This window comes from Apus apus, chromosome 2, assembly GCF_020740795.1.
Source record: "Apus apus isolate bApuApu2 chromosome 2, bApuApu2.pri.cur, whole genome shotgun sequence".
NCBI lineage: Eukaryota > Metazoa > Chordata > Aves > Apodiformes > Apodidae > Apus > Apus apus.
This window is the reverse complement of record NC_067283.1, coordinates 21,412,055-21,436,241: the sequence shown is the minus strand read 5'-3', so window position 1 is coordinate 21,436,241 and position 24,187 is coordinate 21,412,055. Positions and strand designations below refer to the sequence as shown.

At 38.5% G+C, this 24,187-nt stretch overlaps 1 protein-coding gene across 1 annotated transcript in view; it reads right to left on the bottom strand.

Annotated features, from left to right (window-relative positions):
- The window catches only part of CUBN (cubilin), a 143,233-nt gene that overhangs the window by 44,332 nt on the left and 74,714 nt on the right, over nucleotides 1-24,187 (bottom strand). Inside the window, exons 32-47 of the mRNA XM_051610631.1 lie at nucleotides 19,190-19,346; nucleotides 17,899-18,015; nucleotides 15,525-15,638; nucleotides 14,135-14,263; nucleotides 13,723-13,855; nucleotides 11,336-11,541; nucleotides 9,872-10,053; nucleotides 8,153-8,342; nucleotides 6,853-7,050; nucleotides 6,375-6,521; nucleotides 5,326-5,516; nucleotides 4,862-5,045; nucleotides 3,389-3,563; nucleotides 2,192-2,370; nucleotides 540-749; nucleotides 113-253 (exon numbers count right to left, since the gene is read on the bottom strand). Of these exons, the coding sequence (XP_051466591.1) occupies nucleotides 113-253; nucleotides 540-749; nucleotides 2,192-2,370; nucleotides 3,389-3,563; nucleotides 4,862-5,045; nucleotides 5,326-5,516; nucleotides 6,375-6,521; nucleotides 6,853-7,050; nucleotides 8,153-8,342; nucleotides 9,872-10,053; nucleotides 11,336-11,541; nucleotides 13,723-13,855; nucleotides 14,135-14,263; nucleotides 15,525-15,638; nucleotides 17,899-18,015; nucleotides 19,190-19,346 (2,653 nt within the window). The remainder of the gene's footprint in view (nucleotides 1-112; nucleotides 254-539; nucleotides 750-2,191; nucleotides 2,371-3,388; nucleotides 3,564-4,861; nucleotides 5,046-5,325; nucleotides 5,517-6,374; nucleotides 6,522-6,852; nucleotides 7,051-8,152; nucleotides 8,343-9,871; nucleotides 10,054-11,335; nucleotides 11,542-13,722; nucleotides 13,856-14,134; nucleotides 14,264-15,524; nucleotides 15,639-17,898; nucleotides 18,016-19,189; nucleotides 19,347-24,187) is intronic.

The following is a 24,187-nucleotide window of genomic DNA, read 5'->3' as shown; positions in this document are numbered from 1 at the left end:
ATACACACCATTCCAAGAATAAGTGATCTACAATCTATGGTGCATTAGTGCAAGTATAATCTGTGGTATATGCTGCTTCCCTGAAAGTAACTTGCAACCTAACAAATCCAACCTTCAGAACTGGAATCAAAGCGCAGTCTGAAACCTCGGGCACTGACTGATCCATCAGTGACAAAAGCCACATAAGCAAAACTGTCAGAGGTGTCCACAGCATCAGGGAGATTATTACCACAGTATCTGCCCAACAAATTTCCTGCAAAAATCAAATATAGAAAGACAATTTTCTATTAGTATATCATATATACTTATATAGAAAAATCACTTTCCAATTTTACTGGACAGGCAAGTGTAAGCAAGTTCTTGCTGGGAAATAGGTTTTGTTTGCCTTATTTGCTTCAGCAAGGAAGGCAGAGAGAAGCAAATATCATACAATGAAAAGGCTCACTTTGTACCCAACAGGGAATGCTTTTAGGAACCTCTGGTGAGGTTTCATAGTAGTAGTAGGGAAGGGAAGATAAACACTGAAATAATTCACAGACCAGAAGCGTTATATTCTCGGATCTCCAGAAAGTCATTTGTGCAATCAGAGGAGTTTTGAATATCTAGGCCTTCTAGTCTGATAGTAAGATAGTGGCCCCTGGGGCCCTGCAGAAACCATTCACAGAGCAGGTTATCTTGATACTGAAGCTCAGGATACCCCGTGCTTTCAATTATGCCTGTTTGTCCTGTCACTGTTCCACCACAGGGAGCTGCAAAAGGAAGAACATTGCTTGGTTGACTGAAGGACCTCCGAAAAATGACCTTCCTCCTAAACAAGACTTAAAGCTAAGGCACACCTGACTCATTCTCTACCTGTGGTAACACAACAGGAATTGCCTTCCAGTTAAAAATCTTCCACGTTCTACTTCTAGTTCAACCAGTCCTAGTTTGTTGTGGGGTTGGGGTTTTTTCACACAACCCCTTCCATTACAAGCCTTCCTTCCTCTCTGTCATATCTCTTATTAATTTCAATAAACTCACAGATTTCAAGGCCTGTATCTAATCTCTACCCATGTCCATGCTTACTAGAACATCTTGGATAGCTGTATCAGGTACTTATAATGAAATTTACTTTGATAAATGTGGATCTAAATAATTTTATGGCTGAAAAAAGTTGAGTGTTGTTTGGGCATACAGCTATGGTTCATATTCCTCTTCTCTTTCCTGCAGCCCCTCCCTGTTCACATTCTACTCCTTGTCATGCCTTGGTAGGGGATCTAATTTTCTGCCTCTGAAAACTCGTCTGTGATATCTGCAAACATAAATTCATTAAACTAAGGCTTACAGCAAATAATATTCCCAGGATAAATTTATTGGATCTGACAGTGTATTCTGTGTCTGCTATTTACAATCTTTTTGTGGTGAAAACAGTTCTGTTCATGCTGTCTGCCCTTCTGAGTGATTAGTGCTTTGTTCCAGGATGACGGCCATACAGCTGAGATACTGTAAATCTGTTATGGATACATATAAATTGTTGGTTTGCGTACTAATAATGTTTGCTTGCAAGTTGCTTGCGTTTTCACATTCTGAAAGATAATGCCACACTATATTGCCTTAAGTGTTTGAGATCCAACACAATCAGCAAAATTCTCTGTAAAGCAGTATGGTTCATACTTTGCCTTTGAGAAATTAACAATCCTAGACTTTCCTATATAAATGATACTAACATAATAGCTGCTATTCTTCGAATGTTCTCTTTGCATTTACATAGGGAAGCTCCTAATTTGTTCTTCTCCTGTCAACTCTCAGCTGATCATTGCATTCCCCTTAAGGATCCTGCTCATGAAAGTGACACTAATTTTGCATGCTGAAAATCAAATAATGTTACATGACTTTATCCACATGAACGTTTTTTTCTATAGCCCCTTTGATAATTGTTTTTGAGAAAAGGTTATCCAGTCTTTGTTTCCACTGCTGCAGATCTATGAGTGCTTTTCTATTCCTCTCTCAGTATTTTTCACCTCTTGCTAGGTGCAGAACATGCTGCTGTTAACCCATATGATGATTCTGATGCCTTAGCTCTAACATTGATTGAAAGAGGCACATCTGCCAGCCCACTTCACAGACATGATTTAAGCCCTATTACAAAAGCTTAACACTTGAGACCAAAATCTCCTGTAACATCAGAAAAACTGCTACAAGCAAGCATTACCTATAGAGTATTTAGCATTGAATCCCACGTGCGTGGCACTGCTGTCAGACCTGAACCTCAGGTAGATGGTAGGTCCTGAAGATCTCTGTGAGCCTGGCACCACATCTCCACACAGCGTGGCAATGATGGGGGCAGCAGAATCAGCACCATTGCGTAGCTCCAGGTAACTGGAAGCACAGCTAGGAGAGGAGAGAATTTTCAGTTCAATGTATAGCATTCATGGTTTGAAATAATTTTAGTTATATGCACAAAGCCATGAAGCTGTGATTAATTTGATCAGTTTCTATATATTGTGACCAGGACAGAATCATCAAGTTCATAATCAGTGATAGTTACATAATATTTGAATCAAAAAAAGTGCTAGAAACATTGAGAAAGATTAATCCCAAGCCCAGTCTATGATCAGATTAGATCTGACAGAAGCAAATCCTGGGGAGGGGTATGAACAGCACTGATAAAGTATCTGTGGCAATCTTTAACATAATTTTTGGCAGCATTCATTATTCAGCAGATATTTCCTACTAGGTCTCATTGATTATTGTTGAAGTAAGAAACAGATGAAGTAATAAAACAGATGAAGGGAAAAAAAATATTAAAATTTGGGGGCTTACTTAGGTGGGCACAGAAAGATGCAAAATATCTTAACTCACAGATTTGCCTTCAAAATAGTGCAATGTTCTGGAAGCCAGAAAGAAAGGACATTTTTGGGATTCTCCATCCTGCAATGTTTTTTCTGGACATGGTCTCACAGGTTGAGGCTTACCTCTGCTGTATAGTGGTTACATCAGATAGAAACCTTGTTTTGTACTTTGGACAGGGGGTGAAAAACACATAGACCCATTGCAAATCAGCAAACAGGCAATGGAGGAAGGAGACAAATTGTTGTGGTGATAATCCATTGGATTTAAAAGTGCCCAAGAGATAAAATGACTGAAAACTTGAATATGAAAGGACTGGAGGGCACAGATTATACAGAAAGTGCCTTTCTACCATGGATGCTTCCTCTGTATTGACTTCTGTCATGCACTGCAAAGTCCTAGGAATGTATACCAGTGGCCTCTGATGTCTCAAAAAATTTCTAACCACTTTTGATTGTGAATCTGGAAGTGTGCATGAGAAATTAGAGAAAGTAACTGGGAAAGAAGAATCAGCATGGAGCCTCTGAAGAAACACAGGCAAAATAATGTGGATGTATACTTTGGTGAAGGTTCAATGTAAAACTGATCTTCAAATTGCAGCTCTACTGCGTGTCCATCAGGAGCAGTTATGGTCCAGATACAATCAGCATGAGGGGGATAATTGCTTGGATAGTTGGGGGAAGATGTATATCCACTGGGGTTGAAATCATCGATATAAATATTCCCTCCACAAGCTGGGAAAGAAAAGATCACCAACAAAAACCAACATGTTAAGGAAATGGGTGAGGCATCAAAAATAGAAGTTATCACTACATTCCAATACAATTTCCTTTTGGTGTTCTGCAGTTACATCAAAAACAAATGCATTTTAATGCTTCATGTGGGAAAACATTTTAATGCAGTAGAATCCTATGTTCCTGTGCTCCTGCTTACCTAGCCCTCTTCATGTTCAAATGTTCAGGGCTCTGAATTAAACTATTAGTTCTTCCTTGGATTGCTTCTAAACCAAGCAGGAAAAGTATTCTTGCCTTGTTCTTATCCTAAGAGCTAGAAAGCCTAGAAATCAGTCATTGGTGCTTCTGTGAATCATTCCCCACTTCTGCTTTCCAAAAATTGAAATGTCTGTTTGAGACAATGAGTGTGTGAGGAGTGTCAGTCAGAGCAAACACAAGGACTTGTTCAGGTCCTTTATCCTACAAAAATATCTTTATTTTGACCACAAAACTTTCTGTCAAAACCCCCCACTATATTCTAGCAATACTCATTTAACACAGGGTGTTAGTCAAGTTTTATAGATTGAAGTGGTGGATATACTGTTGTACAGATTCAACCATTCCCCTGATGAATCCCACACAGTAATGCTAAGAATGATTCTTTGTGGCACCAGAGAAAAGTAGGCAGAAAACAAGCACTTACTGGATTGACTGGTTGCCTTAGTTGTGTTTAGTGACACTGTTCAACAGGAGGTCTCCTGGTGTCCCAAGTGGCATGTGTCTTGAACACAGTAGAATACAAATGCCAGGTACCTTATTTACCCCTGGGACCTGAGCCTCCATTTTTAAACTTCTTTCAAAAAGTGTTATCTTTGGCAGGCATTGTCACTACCTTGGCTGAGAATAAAACTTGTAAGAACTGTTACCACTTTTCTAGACACATTAGCCTGAATAATTCCTGACATCATTTAGCATTTGCACTGAGTACAATATGTTCAGAATAATATTCATGTTTCCTTTTTTTTCCTTTCCTGCATAAATGGTGAACATCTATTCCCACCCTGCTAAAGGGTTCCCCATAAGTTTGGGGTTTTTTAACTTTAATATCTCCAGGTTCCATGACCTGGATCTGGCTCTTTTTAAAGTGGAGAAATTTGAGAATAGAACTGGGAGTCATGCACTAAATAAGGAAACAGGATATTTTTGCAGACACCTGATCTTACCAGGGTTGGGACTTATAAGAAGAACTTCCTATAAGAGAAAAAATTCCAAGTTTTATCTACTGATTTGCAGAATTTAAGGTTTTTTTGTAGACATACCTAGACTCTTAGCCTCATATTTCAGTTTGAATCCTTGACCCTCATTCCTGCTGTCAGAGATGAAGTGGACAAACAGCTGATTGTCTGTGGTGTACATGGTAGAGATGGGGCTGCTTCCACAAAACCGTCCATTCCCTCTTCCAGACACCAAAGGCGGAGCAGCATTATCTAGCCCATTCTTCAGCTAAAAGAAGAGAAATTGCTGATGTCACTTAAGCAAACAGCTCTGGAATGTAAACTTTGAACACACATCATCTTAATGCTTCCAACCCTGGGGGAAAACAATAGCCTAGTGCCTATATAATGCACATCAGCAAATAAGAGAGAGAGAGAAATAATCTGTGGTATTTCTCTTTGGTGTTTCCACCCCCTGACAAGCTGGGCTGCCTTACTGACACCAAAATCTGTAAGATTCAGTAGTTTTAGCAGCTTTGAGGATTTTGTGACCTAGCCAATAAACTCACCTCTACATAATCTCCAAGGTTGCAGGAGGTATCCTCATTCTTAACCTGAAAAGGCTGTTCAAAATGGACAGCAATGACAGATCCAGAGGTTACCACTACATGCCAGGAACAATTCAGATTAGGAGCATAGTCTTGAGGGTAGTTGGGGGATGTTATCACACCCCTGTCTGTGCGCAAATAGCCGCCACAACCTGAGAAAAAGGAGTTGAAGCAAAGAAAATATATTAGCACCAACTATTCACACATTCATTTAGAGAACAACCCTGTCTCCTAAAAGGAAGATTTGACAGGTAAAAGTAAATGTTGAAGGAAGTGTGCAAAGAGCAGAGGGACATAGAGCAATGCACATGATGATCTCCCAAATGCAAGCTAGTAGATTACAAGATGACACACACCAAACATCTTGACAGTGAGACTCAGTTCTCAGACTTAACAGACAAATAAGCAGGCAGCTCTGCCAAGAACCTTCCTTGGCATGAGGATATTGTTACACTGTCTGAGTACATTCCTTCCAGCCATGGACCAAACCACTTTCACCTACTCACACTGCCAGTCAGAAGAACTGGCTGCCCACTGTTATCATAACACCTTTCATGGTGCCTCAACCCATTTAGCAATCTGTTATCATCCCTGGTGCATGTGGGAGGAGTGCCACTGAAAATTGTTGACATTTCCTGCTGGAACTTACACAGCTTTCTGCAACTGTCTATGCTTTGAGTCATTTATTTTCCTCTCCTAGTTGGGCATTCTTTCAACCTTCAGCTGAGCTGTGATAAACTTAGGCATATACTTTTCTTACTTCTGAGAAGTGACTCATCTGGTTAAATCATGCTATGTTGTATTATATTGCTGGGAAAACAGCAAATTTTACCTTTGCAGAGTCAGACATTTATTAATGTATGTATATCCATGCGATGTGAAGAACTGGTCTGTGTGATTAATTAGATAGACTGTAGATAGACAGCTGTTAAAAATGTCTTTTCTTTCCTTACCCCATTGTTAACAGCAAAGCAGACATTTATCTGGGGGAGGAGAGAAACAAATCTTACTTTTGTGATAAGAGGCATTAAACCCAGCTCCAGTGACACTTGCATCTGACATGAAATGGATGAACATCACCTCTCCAGTTGATCTTATTGGCCCAGGAGGTTCTCGTCCACACAGAGTAGCCAGCACTGGAGAAAGACTAGTGTCTCCTGAGATCAAAAGAAGACAGGTCAGTGTTAAAACCAAATTGGTTCCCATCTGTTTGCTGCTGTGGTTCACACTTTCAGGCAGGTGCTTTTCAAGATCTTAAAACCCTTACAGATTGAGAAATATTTTTATAGACCACCAAATACTTTGCTAGGATCTGCTACTTTTATTTTATCTAACAGAATGTCCCAGCATAGAGGAAGAGCACCGATTTAGAGTATGCTTCCATTGCTATCTATATTGTTCAAGATCAATGGATATGAGAACTCCAGGTACAGGGACCCTGGGTATCTATTCCATGCTTTTCAGGGTGGGTCAAGATTGCCTTCTCACCATCTTGGATAATAAGTTTGTCATAGTTGCATGAGCGGTGAGATTCTACATCTAGGGCCAGGATATTGAACTCCACAGTGGATCCAGGAGCTCTGATAAGCCACACACAGTCAGCAAAATTTTTGTAATTCATGGGCCAGCCCGGTGAGAAGAGGAATGAAGGTGTTTCTTCAGCTGTTGCAGTCCCTCCGCATGCACCTGTCATGTAAAAGAAGACAAAAAGAAAGCATCCTCTTTTTAAACTGAACAATCCCATTGTTTAATTTAAGATGACAGTCTTATAATTAAGCATAATGGGACACAGTCATGTGTAGTCACAGGAATGCATTTCTTCAAGCATTCCTTCAGTTTGGACTGGGAGTACAAAACCTGAAAATGCTCACCTGCAAGGACGTTCCTCTGCTAGTCAGTGCAGCAATGATGTGACTTACTTAACCACAAGAAACATCTGGCAAAAGACCTAAGAGCATCTACCACAGTTTAACACAGGTTGCACATCAGAAAGGAATGGTGCATATATAACCAGAAATATATAAACAATTTCAAGCTCCCTGAAATTGAAGTACTTTTCTTTCTCCACTCCTAATGTCTCAGCTGTAAGTTTAGATCAAGATGGAGTCCCTGCTAATATACCTAGTAGCTCAGTAAACCTGTTACATATTGCCATTATCCTGAGGAGCACTTAAACCCATTACATACTGCTACTATCCTGCAGAGCCTCAGGGATCCTTAGGGATCCTTAGTTCCTCTGTCCCCAGAAATCTGCCTTCAGGTTTAGAAAGAAGACATTGCACTATGTGCTAGTTAGTCTTAACTTTCTCTTGTTGAACTTGCTCTGAGAAAAATCGATGGTACAAGAAGCATATTCACACTCCTTCCAGGAACTATTTGTCAGAGGTACAAGACCATTCTGAATACATTCTCTTTATTTATGGGTATTAGATACATTATACTGAAAGGTTTCATATCAAAATGGCCAGTCATTTAAGAATGGTATTTCAAGAGGGATACTTTCATGAGAAAGTATATGAAATGTTTAGCTTTCATTAAATACCTATGTCAAGAAAAATGCCCTTCTATCAATATGTTTATTTTTAAAACATTGTAAAACTGTATATCTGAGAGTCCCTGGAACTTTAAAAAGCTATAAAAATGTTTGATTATAATGTCAAGGAAAGCTTTACCCTTGTTAATAGCTAGGCCTTTCTCTTATGTGGAAACTGGTTTGAAGTTTTTAAAGTAAAGCTCAGTATAACATTGGCTATATTACTTTTAATCGTGCAACCCAGTGAAAACCCACCTCTAGCAATGGTGTGTGAAACAGCAGAAGCATCCACTGCATACCACTCCAAAAGAAAGCCTTTTCCAGTCACAGATGAATCTGACTGGAACTGGATGGTCATTGAACTTCCAGATGATGCAAAAGAAGCAGGGTCTGCACCACAGTATGTTGCAATATTACGAGAATGAATGGTGGGCCCATCATAAACCTGCAGAGACAAGGAGAATGGTGATATTCCTCACACAGTTTCATTTGCCCCATACTCAGCAAGTTTCCAAGGAGTAAAATACCCTTTTAAAATGACTATGGGATTTTTCAGCAAATCCCAGTTAGAGAGAAATCTCTCTCATAAAATAAATTGAACAAAATCTTCCTTTCCATTATATACTGTTAACTCTGATTTTTTCACAGAAGAAGGATCTGAATGAAAAGTCATCAAATTCAGCTCATGCCCCATCACAGGTCTGCTTCTGGGGGACATGAACTGGCTTCCCATGATAAAAAAGTCCACTGGTACAATCTTATTCCCTGCTGAGGAAAAAACCCAACACAATCTGCTGGACCACAAGGCACTGATTTTCTTTTATTTTTTCCCCTATATACTTTTGATTCTATCAAATACACATCTAATAATATTTTTTTTCTTGTATATATTTATAAGACACATTCTTGGCAGGTTAAAAGATGCCTCTCTTTTGTCACCTTTCTAAACTACTTGTGTTCTTGTCCTCTTCCCTCCAGTAAAAAATGTCCAATAGAGAAAGCCAGGAAATAATACATAAACACTAACACTACATTGAAGATCTTCAAGTCAGGTTAAAGGTCAGGCTGATTCATACCCATTGAATATCTACCTGATCTCAAAAACTCACTTCACTTTCAGAGGAATAGACAAAGAAAGGCAGGCTGAGTTAGAAGAAAGAAGATACCATTAAAATCTGACATGAGATGAAGGAGAAAGTTATATTTCCTTCCTGAACTAATATTGAATTTGGTTATCAGTGAATTAATAATTAATTTAATATACTGAATATATTGAACTAGTATTAATTTTCTCTTTTCCAAAGATGAAATATAAGGATAATTAGTGAATCAAATGGTTAAAAGAATCCCAACCGAACAAAAAAACACTGCAAAACAAGTAGAGATTTACTTTATTGAACTAAGTAGTTATCTTTAGCTAAGTTCAGAAAGAAGTTGTTGCCTCTGTTGTTCCATTTTGTTGAGCACCATGTGTGCTGTATTTTTTAGCCTGGCTAGACTGCATTACAGGAAGGTAAAGAAAAACAATCAAATAGGAAGAAAGAGGAACCTTCCTATTGCCAACAGCAAATGATTGATCCAGAAAGCAAAGAAGGTGGAAATAAAGAATTGTTCCCTGTAGGATTTTAGATAACCATATTTTTAGAGGCACTGAGGTGTTATCATTACTGTTGTCTTCAACTGAACCAGCACAGATGAAAATTTAATTTGGTATCTGACCTGCAATTATTTTATTTGAAAAATCAGAATTGCACCATTGTGGACTTATGAAACTTTGAAAATGAAAATACCTGTTAGGGAGCCAAAGAGTATGTAACCCTTCCTATAGCTAATAATTATTAAAAAGACAACACAGCAAAACCAATAAGCCACACCAAATCCTCAGAAATTCTCCCCATTCCTCTTGCAGATTTCTCCATTCATAATTTTTATCAAAGTTTATTGAAATAAAACAGCTTCTCACAATGAAATCACCTTTAGCTTGTCATAACGGCATCTGTGATTATTTTCAATATCCATCTGCAGGATATGTCCGTGGATAACCTGTGAAGCATTAACGCTTATTCGCCACTGGTAGTTGGAATTGTGAGGGTAACTTCTGGGCCACTGTGGTGAAGCTATTTGTCCTCTGTTTCCCACAATGTCATTTCCATACACTGAAAAACAAGAGACAACTGATGCCTCTAATTCACATAGATTAAAAGCAGCATTAGGGCCCAGCCTGAAATACAGCTTTCAGCCTATCTGACTTCACTTACTTAGGTCTAGACAGTGCCGTGAGGCACAGACTTGTGTTTCAGACAGGTCTAGGGTGCACATGTAATTATTTTCTTGTTGTGAGAGATGCAATGTGCCCTTATCTGAGGGAAATTCCCCATTCAGGCTGTGTGGCTTTACATATAGGAGAGGTGGGAAGATGGCACATCTAAATTATCCCTTAACTCTGCCTACTTTCTGTTAATTTCCTCCCAAGAAGCATTAAATATATATTTTTTTTCCAAATGCTTTGTGTGTTCTGGTAAAAAATGGTCCTGGTTTGACTGAACTCTGAACTACTGATAGTTATTTTTGAAAATGAGTAGTAAAAGTCTCAAAGTAAGGAAAATTATTTGAAGTTCAGCTTGTGTAATCAGAATGGCTGTGGATGTTTAGCTTCAGCAGTCTGGTCATGCAGCAAGTCAGACTGATGTCTGCAATGGTCCCTTGAAATTTTGGATCTATGAACTGGCATCATTTCCTTTTCTTCTAATTCTGCTCCCTGGCTGATGGCACCTAGATCCAAACTGGAAGATGGACTGTCATATTCAAAAAGCAAAGTGGAAAAGCTGAGAAATAAATGCTTTTTTCTTAATTTAACACTTGCTTAATAAGTGGCAACATAAATATTAAATACCATTGCTCACTCTCAGGTAGCAAACACACATGGTCAGATGGTTTAACTCTAACAGGCTACTGATAAACTTGCACTGCCATAGAAGTTTTCAGCATATAGCCCTTATTCGTATCTTCACAGCCCAGAACTTCTGAAGGAAGAATCTAAAAACCAGGTGATAAACTGTTAGAAAAGAGTCAGTGAAACAGAGGGAATTTTATTTTCTATAATCCATGGAAATTTTTGCTTCTGGAAGGATAATATGATAAATTTGAAAAAACATTGTCTGTTACGATAATTTAAACAGATAGAAGGTCATGTCTAGTTTTTCTGATTATGTTATACTTAATGCACTTACATATACACGAGTTCTGTTCTAATATGTTTTAGAGCATCCCTTTACATTCAGCAGATATTTTACAAAATATTTTTAAGAGAATTCCTGGCATTGCTGACCTGAACAAGCATTTTCTAATAGACTTTACAGGGCCAAAATTTCACTTTTAAAAATAATTTTGGGAGTGCTATGGAAGAACAATAATTTTAGTTAAATAACATTTACTTACAGTGAGAGAATGTGGCCCTGAAGCCAACATCAGTGCCTGAGCTGTCTGAGACAAATTTGATCCACAGGACATGTCCAACAGTAGATGTATAATTGGAAGGCAAGGAGTTCCCGCAGAATCGTCCTGCCACCTCGCCTGTATCGTTCCCTTCACGAATCTCCAGGTAATCTTTGGTGCAACTGCTACTATCTTCCACCTGAAATACTCTGTTCCAATAGCAGTAGAAGAGCATTAGCAGGAAAATGACTGGCACATACTTAAGAGTTTGCCCTGCCAGGCCACAAATCCCCCTGTAGCTGGTATTCTACCATAACAGTTAAGAAGTGGGCAGCAACAAAACGCTCCAGAACCCAGATGTCACTGCTCATCACCTGGCAGTGCTGCTGACACAGTGTTCTGTTCTTTCTAGCTCCTTATTTTATGTCAGAGTTTGCAAAGTTATAATTGTTCAGAGTTCTCAATTACTTGTAATGTTTCTTGGTTCTCCAACCATGAAACACAGAAAGCCCCTGGTATATAAAACAGATTTTGAATATAAGCCCAGGTCAGACTATTTATTGTGTGTACATCTATTAGGTGCAGAGAATACTTCTAGCCTTACAAATCAGTTTGCAGACCCTTTATATGTGTACTGTTTCAGTATGATCTTCAGTGAGAAAACAATTCCCAGAAGCCTAGATTAATTTGTAGTTATCACCTCAGAAGTTATAAATCCCTTAGCAGTTTCTCCAGAATTAGAAAGTGTTACTGCTTCTCTGGCCTCTCTGAGCTTCACACAGCTGGGTGTGCAAAATATTAATACGTATTGCTATGAACTCTTCCAAACCAATTCTTCTCTTAGAAAGGAATGGGATTTAGTAATCACATTATAAATTTTAAATTATTTCATGAAGCTGAATGCTAAATACATTTTTTAAATCATTACCTTATTCTAAGTGAAGTGCTTTGATTCAATCCAATACACATTTTCAGAAGCAGGCTATGAGTATGTAGCAAAGATTCTGGAGAGTGCCTCTTACAACCAATGCCCCAAATATTCATGCTTTCTGATTTTCTGGGAACAACTCCTCCCCTTCAGTCCTGAATATAGCCATATGTGTTCAGTGTACACATGCTGTGAAATGGTTCTGACTGCTCATCTGGATATACTTCAGACTAATTTAAAACTAACCCTCAAATTGCAAGAAAGGCTTTTCTGTTCAGACGGAGCTGAAAAAAATGAATGCCTCATGCCAACAAAACTTTGTAAACCCATAATATAAAATAAAATAAAATAAATACTGCTTTCGAACACAATTACTCCATGCTGTCCAGTATTTACAGCTGGCCTTTCAGCTATGTGTAACTGAAGAAAAAGAGTTTACATCTACTCAGTGTCACTTTATGTAACTGAATGTCTGTTCCACTGATAGTTTCTGCTTCACATTAGATTTCTGGCTTAGTTCTGAAAAGTTGTTATTCATTATTTTGAATATGTTTTCAGGCTGTAGCACTTTTCCTCTGCTTCACTGAGTGAAGGAGGAATAGAATGTCCTTTTTATTGAGTTAGTGAATCAGTACGTGCCTAACAAATTACACCTTATGCAGTCAGCATGTTACTGGGCAAAATTTCCTTTTGTCCCAATTAACTGTAAATGCAGGTTTTAGAATTATTTTTCTTTTCCTGCTGATTCTTGATAAGCTTTGCAATGAGTCAGTGTTCTCCTTTGTGGCAGCAGGCACTGTTTGATGCCAGGAAACAGAAAGGCTCAGAAAACCACCTCATGAGTAAAGAAAAACCTAATGACCCTGGTAAAGGACTCCACATTGTTCCGTGGATCACGCATGACTTTCCTGTCAGAAGTCTGGAAAGGAAAGTTACTTTGCTGAAGGGAAAACAAAATTCCTTCAGATATTCTCCTGACCTCTGTTGTACCTCTACTGCTATAATAGTTTGAGAAGTTGTGAAGATTTTAATATCAATCTAACCCTACGATCTGTGGAGTATCTGAGCCCTTTGTATTACTCAGCTATATAATAAATACTACAATGAATCTGGTAGTAAGGAAATAATAGGAATTTCCTTTGTAAAGAAAAGGAAGAGCAATGCTAAATTTCCTCTTTTTGTTTATAAGTGAGTAAGAACAGGCTTCTTCAGTGTCCTATATTGCTTAAACAATAAACCACCTATTTATATAATGATGTATGTGCCCTAATATAAGCAATGACTAAGAGAGGGGAGCACAGATTGCAAGCTGCCACTAACCACTGCTGTGTTCTCTTTCCAAGTTACTCTGAAAATATGTTTCAGTTTTATCATCTGGTAATTATATTTCCTAATAAACACAGAGCATCCTTCCTTCAGGTTCCTTAAAAGCCTGAATAATAACCTCTAGCAATGTATTTACATGAAGGACAGCTGAAGCCGGTTGCCAGGGGAGCTGAGAATCATCCAGACACATTCCGTGTTGAGTGGATATGGATCGGGGTAGCCAGGGCTGTTGAAAGCTCCTCTGTCCATGTGGAAAGTACCCCCGCAGGCTGCAACAAGAAGGAGATAGCAGAGGCTTGAGTAGGATGACATTAAAAAAAAAAAAAAATACCTTGACAGAGCCAGAGCCTTTGCTAATTAGGAAAGCATTTCTCCTTGTTTCCTTTTCCTTTAGCTTGCTGCTACACTTGCTGAGACCTTGGCCAAAAAAGGGGAAGACCAACAGGGGATTTTAAAAGAGGGAATGCCAGAGAGACAGACATACAGGTTCTATTCTTTTTCTTAGAAGTTGGAGGTATAATGTAGAAACACCTGTCATATGGACTTACCTGATGATGATGCAGCATAGGTGGCATGGAAGCCCCTGGCAGTAATGTTGTTGTTTGAGATGAAGTTCACCACCAAGGCATTACCAAAAGAAGTGACAGGATATGGGATAGTAGTGCCACAGTAACGCCCTGAAAGAGAACCAGCCAGAAAGAAAAAACCGGAGTGTCAAGCTTGTAACACTATTGCTAACTTAAAATTTGGAGTTAATGCCTGACAGCAACCAGGAGTAACATTTGTCACTTACCACTGAAGTTGTCAATTCAATCCACAAAAAAATTAAATACTCAGAAAGCAAAGAATTCAACTCTAGTAGCAATTTTTTTTTAACAGAGGAAGGACTTCCTGCACTTCAGGTACCCTAGTCACTGGCTATCCTGTCATTGAGCTTCTTTGTGTCCACTCTATTCAGAAATTACAGTCTCCTTGAGAAACAAAATCCTAACAAATATATGTGACAGTAGCTCCCATTTCACTTAACTGGTTTCTGATGAAAAAAACAAATGACAAATATCAGACTAGTTCTCTTGTAATAGATTATAACATGGGGATTAGGAATATAAATCATGATCCAGCAGAAAGGCATTTGACAACAAAAAAAATAAGATGGCAGCTGGTATCCTCGTCCTCTTGCCAAATGAAAGCCAAGGGTAAGAGACAAAAAAAAATGAATTCTGTTCTTAGTTGCAAACTGTTTAAATTGAGCACAGTCTCATTTTTTTGCCAAGGAAGCATATGCAAGAGTAAGGGAGAGCATAATCAGGCACATATATGCCAAATTTCCCAGAAAGGAATTTGAGGCTACCATGGGGATGTGAGGGGAGTCAGGACCACCCTGTGGCCAAGGGTCTCTCAAGGTTTACTGGCAGTAAAAGCACTGAATTTTGCTGCTCCTGACCACTCCTGTCACTTGTAAGTGATGGCTCTGGACAGAGATGTCAGGAGAAAACTAAAAAATTCAAGAGCGAGCAGAAAATCAGGCTTTCCAGGGGTTGAGGAAAATCCATTTTCTGCTCCCAGATTCAGCAGCTTTCTTCACCTATGTTTACTGTGTTCTGTGCTCATGAGTGTGGGTTACGTCATGTTCTTGTAGAGTTAACTGGAGATTCAGTTTAAACTGAATTTTGTTCACCTAAGGAGGAAGAAAAAGGCAGATGGAGTCAACTCCAAACCACAGCTTAGCAGGAATCCCATCAGAGCCTGGAAGGACTGTGCCATTCACACAGAAGACTTATACTCCATTCCTGGTCCCCAATCTCCTCTGGCCAGAGTGGCCAAGAAGCCTCCCTTTATCAGAGAAAATCCATTAAAAATAATACCTACAGAAAACCTTCGCCTTCGTATCTTGAGTGTAGTTCTATATATGAAATAAACAAAGGAAAGGCATAATACCTCGAAGAGGAGCCTCGTAGTTATTCCCATCCAATATCTCTACAAAATCCATTGTACAATTTTGTCTGTCGTTTTCGATATCAAAATCAGTGAATGAGAGTGTGACGTGGTTGACTGGCAACAGCAAAAAAAAAAATTTGAAAAGAAGTTTGGCATTTCACAGAGAAGTAATTACATGTAAACATATGTACCATCTTTTCTCTCTTGAAGTCAATCAGTCCCTATAAAGCATAACGTCTGAAGTAGTTTAATCCCTGTTACGGTGAGTGAATTTGATGGAAGTGCATTCATCCTTACTGCACAAGTCCTGGTAAATCTCTTCATATTTCAGTACTTCCTAGTACAATCAACTTTAGAAATGTAAGATTTAACACATACACATGAACCTAAATTTCCTAATATCTGAACAACTTTATTTTATACTGAAAAGTGTCAGCAAATTCAACATGGAAAATTTACACACACTCAGAAACAAAACTTACTTCTACATATCCATGACCTTCTGTCCCTTTGTGATCTATACCATAGATCCAGACAAAATGTGGATTGATGCTGCCCTGCTCCAGGCTTAGAGATGTTTCTTTCATCATTTTGTAATGTACATCAATTGGACTGGTTAAAGGATCATTAACTACCCTTAGCTATATTTGTACAGAATTGGATTTTCCACACCCTTGAACTGTAGGCTATGTCCTGAAAAAAGAGGATTTCTGACTGAGAGTATTTTTACTCTTGTATTGCTCTTGCTTGTCCGATATGAACAAAGGGGAAATCACGACTGGAAGAAGAGAGCCTGTCCTCAACATCAGTCTGAGACTGGAGTTACTCCTAGCCTTACAGCTCCTATGCATTTAGAGCAGGTCAGAAATAATCTCGCCATTTAGATGATTACTAAGTTTTCTCCCACATTGACCGAGTCTGAATTTGACACAAATATTTTGCTTCTCACTGGGCTACAATTAATTAGCTAGAATAAGCTGAAATGACAGACATGGACTCAGGGCTGCATTCAGCAGGGTGCCACTGACTGGCATTCAGCTGCATAGTCAGTGCATTGGGCCTCTTTGTGTCCTGTCTGGTCAGTCAATTACCCCTATCAATGCAGGTCCTCAGGATACAAAGCAAAAAGCAAAAACACAGTGGGTGGCAAGAGCAGGAGACTTGTTGGTCTTCTCAGTAAGAGCAGAGCAGGAACTCTGCTATGGTTTGCCATTGGCTACATCCACTGTATACAGCTCTGCTTTGCCATGCTGTGCAACTGGCACAGTGGAGCCACATGCACCTGTAAGGTGTGGGGTGTGGTGGTCCTGGTGGCAAGTGGAGAAAGGCACTACACACACAGGCTACTTCTTACACAGCATTCTTATGCTCTCTCATAGTGATGTAACTCAGGAGACTACAGTTATGTAGGAGTTTTCAACCTGAATCCAGATAAAGATTTGCTTTAAAAATAAATGTTCTGTAGGTGAGGAACAGCTTTGATTAAATCCTTTTTATGTATTTGTAAAAGAATCTATCTTAAAAATAAAAAATAAAATTTAAAAAAAAAAGTATTGCTTATCTCTTGATTTTGTTTTGGTGTTTTCTTTGGAAATTCAATTTTCATTTTCTAACTTAGCAAAATAAACATGTAAAAGTGATTAGAACTTTCTATGTTTTTAACAACAATGGCTAAATATCAGACAAACAACTGAACTTCAGTAGTTTCTGTTAAAAAATGAATATTTATTTTAAATTACATTAGCAGGCTACTATTACCTAATTGTAATTTTTTTAAGGAATATTATACAATGTAAAGGTAATACTGGGTCTTAAAAGTAATACCAGGATGTGATGGAATATACTTGGTGTTTAATGATCAATCACAAATCTCTGTAAAATTAGACAGAAACATCTCAGAATGTATCTTTTACATTTGTGTTTGAAATTGAAATTTGTCTGTACCTTTTATCATTATTTAATTAAATAATTTTAAAAATGTTAACAGCATCGATTTGATCTAAAGCAACTCTCACTTGAAAAATTCAGAAAAAAAGTAAGGTTGGCTATACAAGTGGTTAATTATATATAAACCCTTAGATTTTCTCACAAACGAATCCAGTTTCACGTAATATTCAACTCCTCATTTATAATTGCAACACTTGAGTCACAGTAAATCAGCTAAGATGACAAAGTTGTAAACTGTTTTCCTCACTAGGCACTAAATCTTTTACAGTGAAATCTGACTTTGGACAGATTAGGAGATCCACACTCTCCAACTACCAGGATGCAGAACTTCCTAGAGGAATAATAGAGGAACTTTGTATTGTTATTACAGAAAAGAAGATGAGGATGTTAGTCATCCCAACTACCTATGAAAGACATTTTTACTTACATGGTTCCTGAGCCTGAATAATCCAGCTGCAGTTCTGATTGTTTGGATATTTGGCAGGATACAGAGGAGAGGAAATTGCTGCCCCAACTGAATCTGACTCTATGAAACTTCCGCATGCTTTAGAATGAAATATACACACGCACAGATATTTATGCGTACAAAACACATATCTTAGAGTCTATAGTGAAAACTAATGCATAAAATGTAACATGCTACATCAATGTGAAATGAGGATAACATTCACAACAGTAATTTATCAGAATAAGAGACCTAAGGGCTAGCTCCCAGCATTGGGTGTGCTTTCTTGATCTGGATCCACAGGCTATGCTGCACCTGATCATCTGAGAGAAGCCAGGGTGACTTGGGAACAATTAATCATTACCAGCTCCTCATAGCCCAGAAGAGCAATCCCGGGGCTAAAATAACTTGGTTTCAGGATAGTGCAGTCATACACCCATTTCTTAGATCATTTGCCTGTGCTGGCAACTAGGAAGAAAAAAAATCACAAGAAATTCTCCAGAACTTTCCAATGCCCAAGGATAGCATCACATTGTATTGGCATGATCCTCTTGTGAGCTGCATCAACAAAAACTGCAGTTGTGTGAAAAGAAAAAAAAACACACAACACTTCTGAGAAAAGTATTAATTTATAGTGAAAAGAATCCTAAGAAGAAAAAGAGAGAAATTAATTTTTCTCTGGAAAAACAAAATGGCTGTATCTTGGGGAAAAAATGTTTCCACAGCTATTGTGAAAAAAATGAAATAAATCCACCAATCATCAAATAGCATGTAATTTCATTAATAATTCCACCCAGTTGGAATAATTTTTCATTAAAAAGGAAACCATGTAAAATACCAATTAGTCCTCCACAAATTGGAGAGTTGGTGATTGGCAGGCTTTGCAGTCTTGAATCCATGGACTTCATCAACACCACATGGAATTGTTTTATAGCTTTTCAGATTCATGCGCATGGATAGACATACAAAATGTTATTTTGTCACTAGGTCTGTGGAAACTGACAGCTGCACATTTTTCTCGGGATGTTTATGGGTAGCTAACCCTCCTGGGAGGAGGAATAAGAGGCAGCTGATGTGTGCTAGATGTCTTGCTGTAAAAAGTATATTTTTTCCCCAATCAAATAATTTAAGGTCCTTAGATTTTAAATTCTGTGATGTATAATTTGAAAAAATTCAGTCCTGTTAAACATTAGCCACTGTGCTAAAAGATCATCCCTAATAGAAATAAACTGGTGATCAGATAAATATGCACCAATGTAAAGGATGACATTACCTTCAGTAAAGCGAGCACTGAAGCCCCTGTGCTGGATGGTTGTATCAGAGCGCAGCCGGATGTACATCAGGTTCTTGGAGGATGTGATAGGAGGAGGATTCTGTGTTCCACAGAGTTTTCTAAGAAGTTGTGCTTCATTGCTAGGACCATCAAATACCTGTTAAGAAAAGATCAAATTAAGTACATTTCAAGAGGAGTACTGAAAGACTTTTATTTCATTCTCTTTCATATGTTTCATGCACTTTGATTCTGATACAACCCTGGCTTGGGCATGGAAACACACTACACATTACCTATCTTAATTTTGTGGCCATTTCGAAAAAATGCATGTATTCCAGGCTGAAGCTACTGTAGCCTTTATTAAAAAAAAAAACAAAAAACTGTCAAGTAACCATCTTCCTCTATGTGTATCTGGTAGGGAAGCAACTCTCCTTTAATAATCCAAATATCCCCATGCATTTATTGTTTTATGTTAATGGCTAAGATGATTTCCCATGTAGCTTTTATTCAACTAAACCACACATCTTGCCTCAGTAAATACTTTTACATGGGTCCTAACATGCAACTAGTAAATCAGTGGGAGCTATGACTGTATATAAAAAGAGAAGGAATTAGGATTATGGTTTTTAGATACAAGTACCCAGGTACAAGGATCCGAGTCCATATATCTAGGCTTTATATTAGCTTTATGGTGCTGAATTGCAAAGATATACTTGAAGTGTTATTTAAGCAGACAGTAAAGAAAATTAAAAAAAAAAAAAAAGCAACAACCAAAAACAGAGGAGGAAAGTAAAGATAGGTTTACAAAACTTCACTTTCCATTTTACCACAAATGGCTTCCTTCTCTTTTTTCCTCTTACAGCTGATAATTTAGTTTTCTTCCTCTCTGTTTCACAATCAGGAAGAGAAGGATAGTGAAGTTAAAACCATTGAGTTTCTAGCTGAAGCAACATCAAAATTGTAACAAGAGAAACCACAGAGAGGAAAAATGGCCACAGTCTCAGAGTCTCCCACTGATCTTTCCTAGCACTCTAGAAGATGTGATTTGTTGCTGCTGTGTTTGGAGCCATGGGCTGGTCTCAGAGCCTTTGTGCCTGGCTTCAGAAGTGATGAGCACTGGAGCTATCAGCACAGTTGCAAGACAGATAGAGGAAGAGCCCCTGAGCTAGTGGGCAGCAGCAACAGTCAGTTTCAGTTCCTGTTTCAGCATTAATGTCCTGCATTACCTCAGGTGCATCATTTAATATAACCTGTGACTCAGCTTCCCACAGCAGAGAAAAATATAGGATAGGAGGACTGGAAGATAGGATGTTAAAAGATATAAAAAATGCTTCGAGCAAAATAATGCCATTGGGTTAGAAGAAATTTACTTCTTATTGAGGTTCTCTTTTATCTCAAAATATCTCAAATTCCAGCCAGTCTGTGCAATGCAGCACCAATTAATTAAAAATTTCTACTCAGACTGTATAACACAGCACAATGTCTCTGTCTCTAGTATTCAAATACCTTTGTACTCATTCATGAAAAAAATATATAAAAGCAGTAGCTGAGAGAAAGGTGACCTATCTCAAAAAAACCTCAGAGCTGAGAAACAAAGGGCAAAATTCCTGCTTAGCCTACATAGCCAATGCTGTATTCATGAATTAAACATTTGCCCTTGGTCCTCTAACATTAACTAGCTGTGTGGTAACTTGTGGCAGAGTATTAGGTCTACTGCAAGGTCTATAAAGACGAGTACCTGATAGAGGCTCACAAAAGCCATCCACTCAACCCCTTCTCTCTTGACATCCTGCCACAATTAGCCTTTTAATACATAGTGTTTATTCTTCCTCTGCACATATATTTTGTATATTACTCAGCCTGCCTGCAATAAAAAACCATCAACTATGGAATGTGAAAAAAACCAGTGACTTACAGAATAATCCTTAAGAATTAGGATACTGTCTTTCCCTAGAGAGTGTAGTGACAAGACTTTATTCAAATGCTAGAACTGAGAATAAGAGTTGCCCTGACAGTGTAGAGAGAGGGCTTGACTACAGTTCACATAAACTGCTGGTTTTGATGCATCTGTGCCACTCTGCGCAGCTGAGGATATGACTGTTGACACATGGACTGTTGTGAGACTCCAGTATTTGAGCTTTCTCACTCAGTAAGATATTAAGGATGAGTAACATAAGAGACTAAGTAGGCATTTCATTCCAAGAGCTTTCTGGAGTAAAGGAGTCTTTCTGTGGTAATACTAGAAGAGTGTGAAGTCAGAGGAATGTTTTCTAAATCAAGTGTATTTGCTGTTTATGGGCAGCTTGCTTGAAGGAGAGTACTGCCTCCTCTTTCAGAAACCCATAACAATTCTTAGCCTTTTCACTTGCTAAAAATCTGGTTCAAGCAACAGCTCAGCATAAAACTTAGTGAGATACAGCAGCAACTCCTAGGAGTTAAGGCAGCTACAGGTTAAGCACAAACAGTAACACATGGATATTTTTTGGCTGCATAATTTTTGCTCACCTGCTATTTATTAACTTGAACTATTTTATAGAGAGGATTGCAGTCTTAAATCTAGAGCAGAGACCACAATATTCACACACTAGTTCAGGAAAGAGTTGTGTCTCTCTACAGCTTCTTGAAGTTATTTTGAAAATATCTGAGAAATGCATTTCTGTGGCTGCATGAGTAAAGGAAAATTATGCATCTGCTTACTCAAAAGCCAGGTTTTCATTTGCACTGCGCATAGCAGCAATTTTTTCTTTCCTTTCCACAATGAACATAACTGAGCGACTCATTGCCGTGTTGTTCAAATGTGTCATGCATTTTGCAAAAGCACATGACAAAAAGAAGATAGTTTTTGTCTTCTGAGCCATAAAAACTCCACGTTTCTAGCTGTCCTCTCTTGGAAAACACTCTCTGCCAGCACCTGGAATAAATGAAGTCATACCTCCTTCTCTAGCAGCTCCCAGAGGCTTACATTTCTATATTCCTGTGTACTATTTTTTATACTGCAACAGGAAATAAAAATAACATTTACTTAATCAAAACCACTGAAAAGAACAAACTATTTATCCCTCCCCTTTTCAGCTACAAGCACTGCTTTTCAAGCTACGTCCTCCTTGAGTCTCCAAATACTTGAAACTCTTGCTGACCCAGATTCCTGGTCAGATACAATAATGGTTAAACACGTGAGCAAAAAATACACAAATGAGTGCCTTCACTATTTCTTTCCCTCTATTTTTTTTCAAAGAAGCAATTGTTGATGTTGTTGTTGTAAGACACACTCTCCACATAGAAACAGGCTGGAATGCAAAGAGAAATTAAATAAATATGCCTTATATATGGTGACAGTGACAGCAAAAAGTCTTCTCAAAGATCTTATGCTCTCTACAGAATATAACCAAGTTATAGTTGAGCTCAGGGAAAGTGAAATTGATATATCCTCATACAGCAGATTAAGATATGTTAATCTTTTCTAAGAACAGAACTGAGGCACAGAAACTGAGGAATCAACCAAATTTAGGCAGCTAGCTGAACGAAGAATGTGCTTTTTGGTGGCTGGACTGCTCTCTGTGCACTTCATCCATCAACTCTAGAGGGAGCTCAGAGCAGTTACACCGTGGGTTACTTTTGCGGGTTTAGAGTTAATTTGGCTGAAACTACATCTGTGCTCAGACTCTCATGTGAAATCATTTAGCAGAATTGAAAAATGCACCGGGATCTTTGGAGCTGCTGCATAGACAAAAATCAGCAGACACAAGTATTTTCCCTCCCTCCATTTTGCTCCCATAAAAAAAGGAAAACATTACAAGAAAGAAAAATACAAATATATTGAGTCATAACACAGGAAAAAAATTACTGGATCTAGAAGAGGAAGGATAAAGGAAAAGGCCAGTGGTACACTCCAGGGTGGAGGGAAGCCCCAAGAGAACTCATAGAGCAATTAAAATTCATAAAAATAAGTTATAAAAAATAATAAATAGAAATGGGTGGAACCACCGTGTTACTCATATGTAGTAGTTGTTCCTATAGTAAAGAGAAAAAAACAACCAACTTGCTTCCTTAGTTGCCCATATTTTCCATTTACACAGATTTTGGAATGCAATTCCTAAACCATTAACAGTCTGACATCTACTTATACATACCCAGGCACTCTCTGTCTCCTCCCTCTGTTCTGCTACGTGTGAGGCATATGGAATAATAGAATCCTAGAATCATTTTTATTGGACAAGACCTCTAAGATCATCAAGTCCAACCATTAACCCAGCACTGCCAAGTCAACCACTAAACCGTGCTCCTGAGTACCACATTTACATATCTTTTAAATATCTCCCAGGAATGGTGACTCAACCCTGTCCCTAGGCAGCCTGTTCCAATGTGTGACAAGTACATATAGCAAATAAATAGATACAGAAAGCCTTGAAATGAGATGAACACAAATCACACCCAGGTGTTAGTACCAAGTAATTATCTGCTTATTGGCATACTAAGTAAAGAAACCTCATCCTCTTCTTTCTTGCCCTACTGGTTCCTCTACTTTAGCACTGAAGAGCTCTTCTGTACCTCCTACACTGGAGCCTCAGAGCCCTTCCTTATCTCTTGGCTTCAAATCAGCATTCTCTCTCATTGATTTTCAAACCACCCTCCACTTGGTGGGCAGTGATTGATGCTTCCATTTAATGTAAATCTCCCTCCTGCTCACATCGCTGCTGCTTCAGTTGTGTTTGCACACCTGGGGCTGAGGGGTAACTTCCTCTTCCGTCATCCCCAAAAAAACCAAAAAGGAGAAGCAAACAACAGTCACTCATATTGCAACAGAGGAAAAGGAGTGTCGCTGCACTGCTATGGTCTGCAAACTCTGCTCATGCAAAGAGCTCTGTCACAGCCATCTCCCCTGCCGTCTGAAGGACTGGTGCTTCCCAATGATTAAAAACCCAGTGCCCACATCCAGCCTATAAAGGCAATGGGAGCTGTGCCTGAGCTCAGGGAGCTGAGTTGTTTACAAAGCATTTA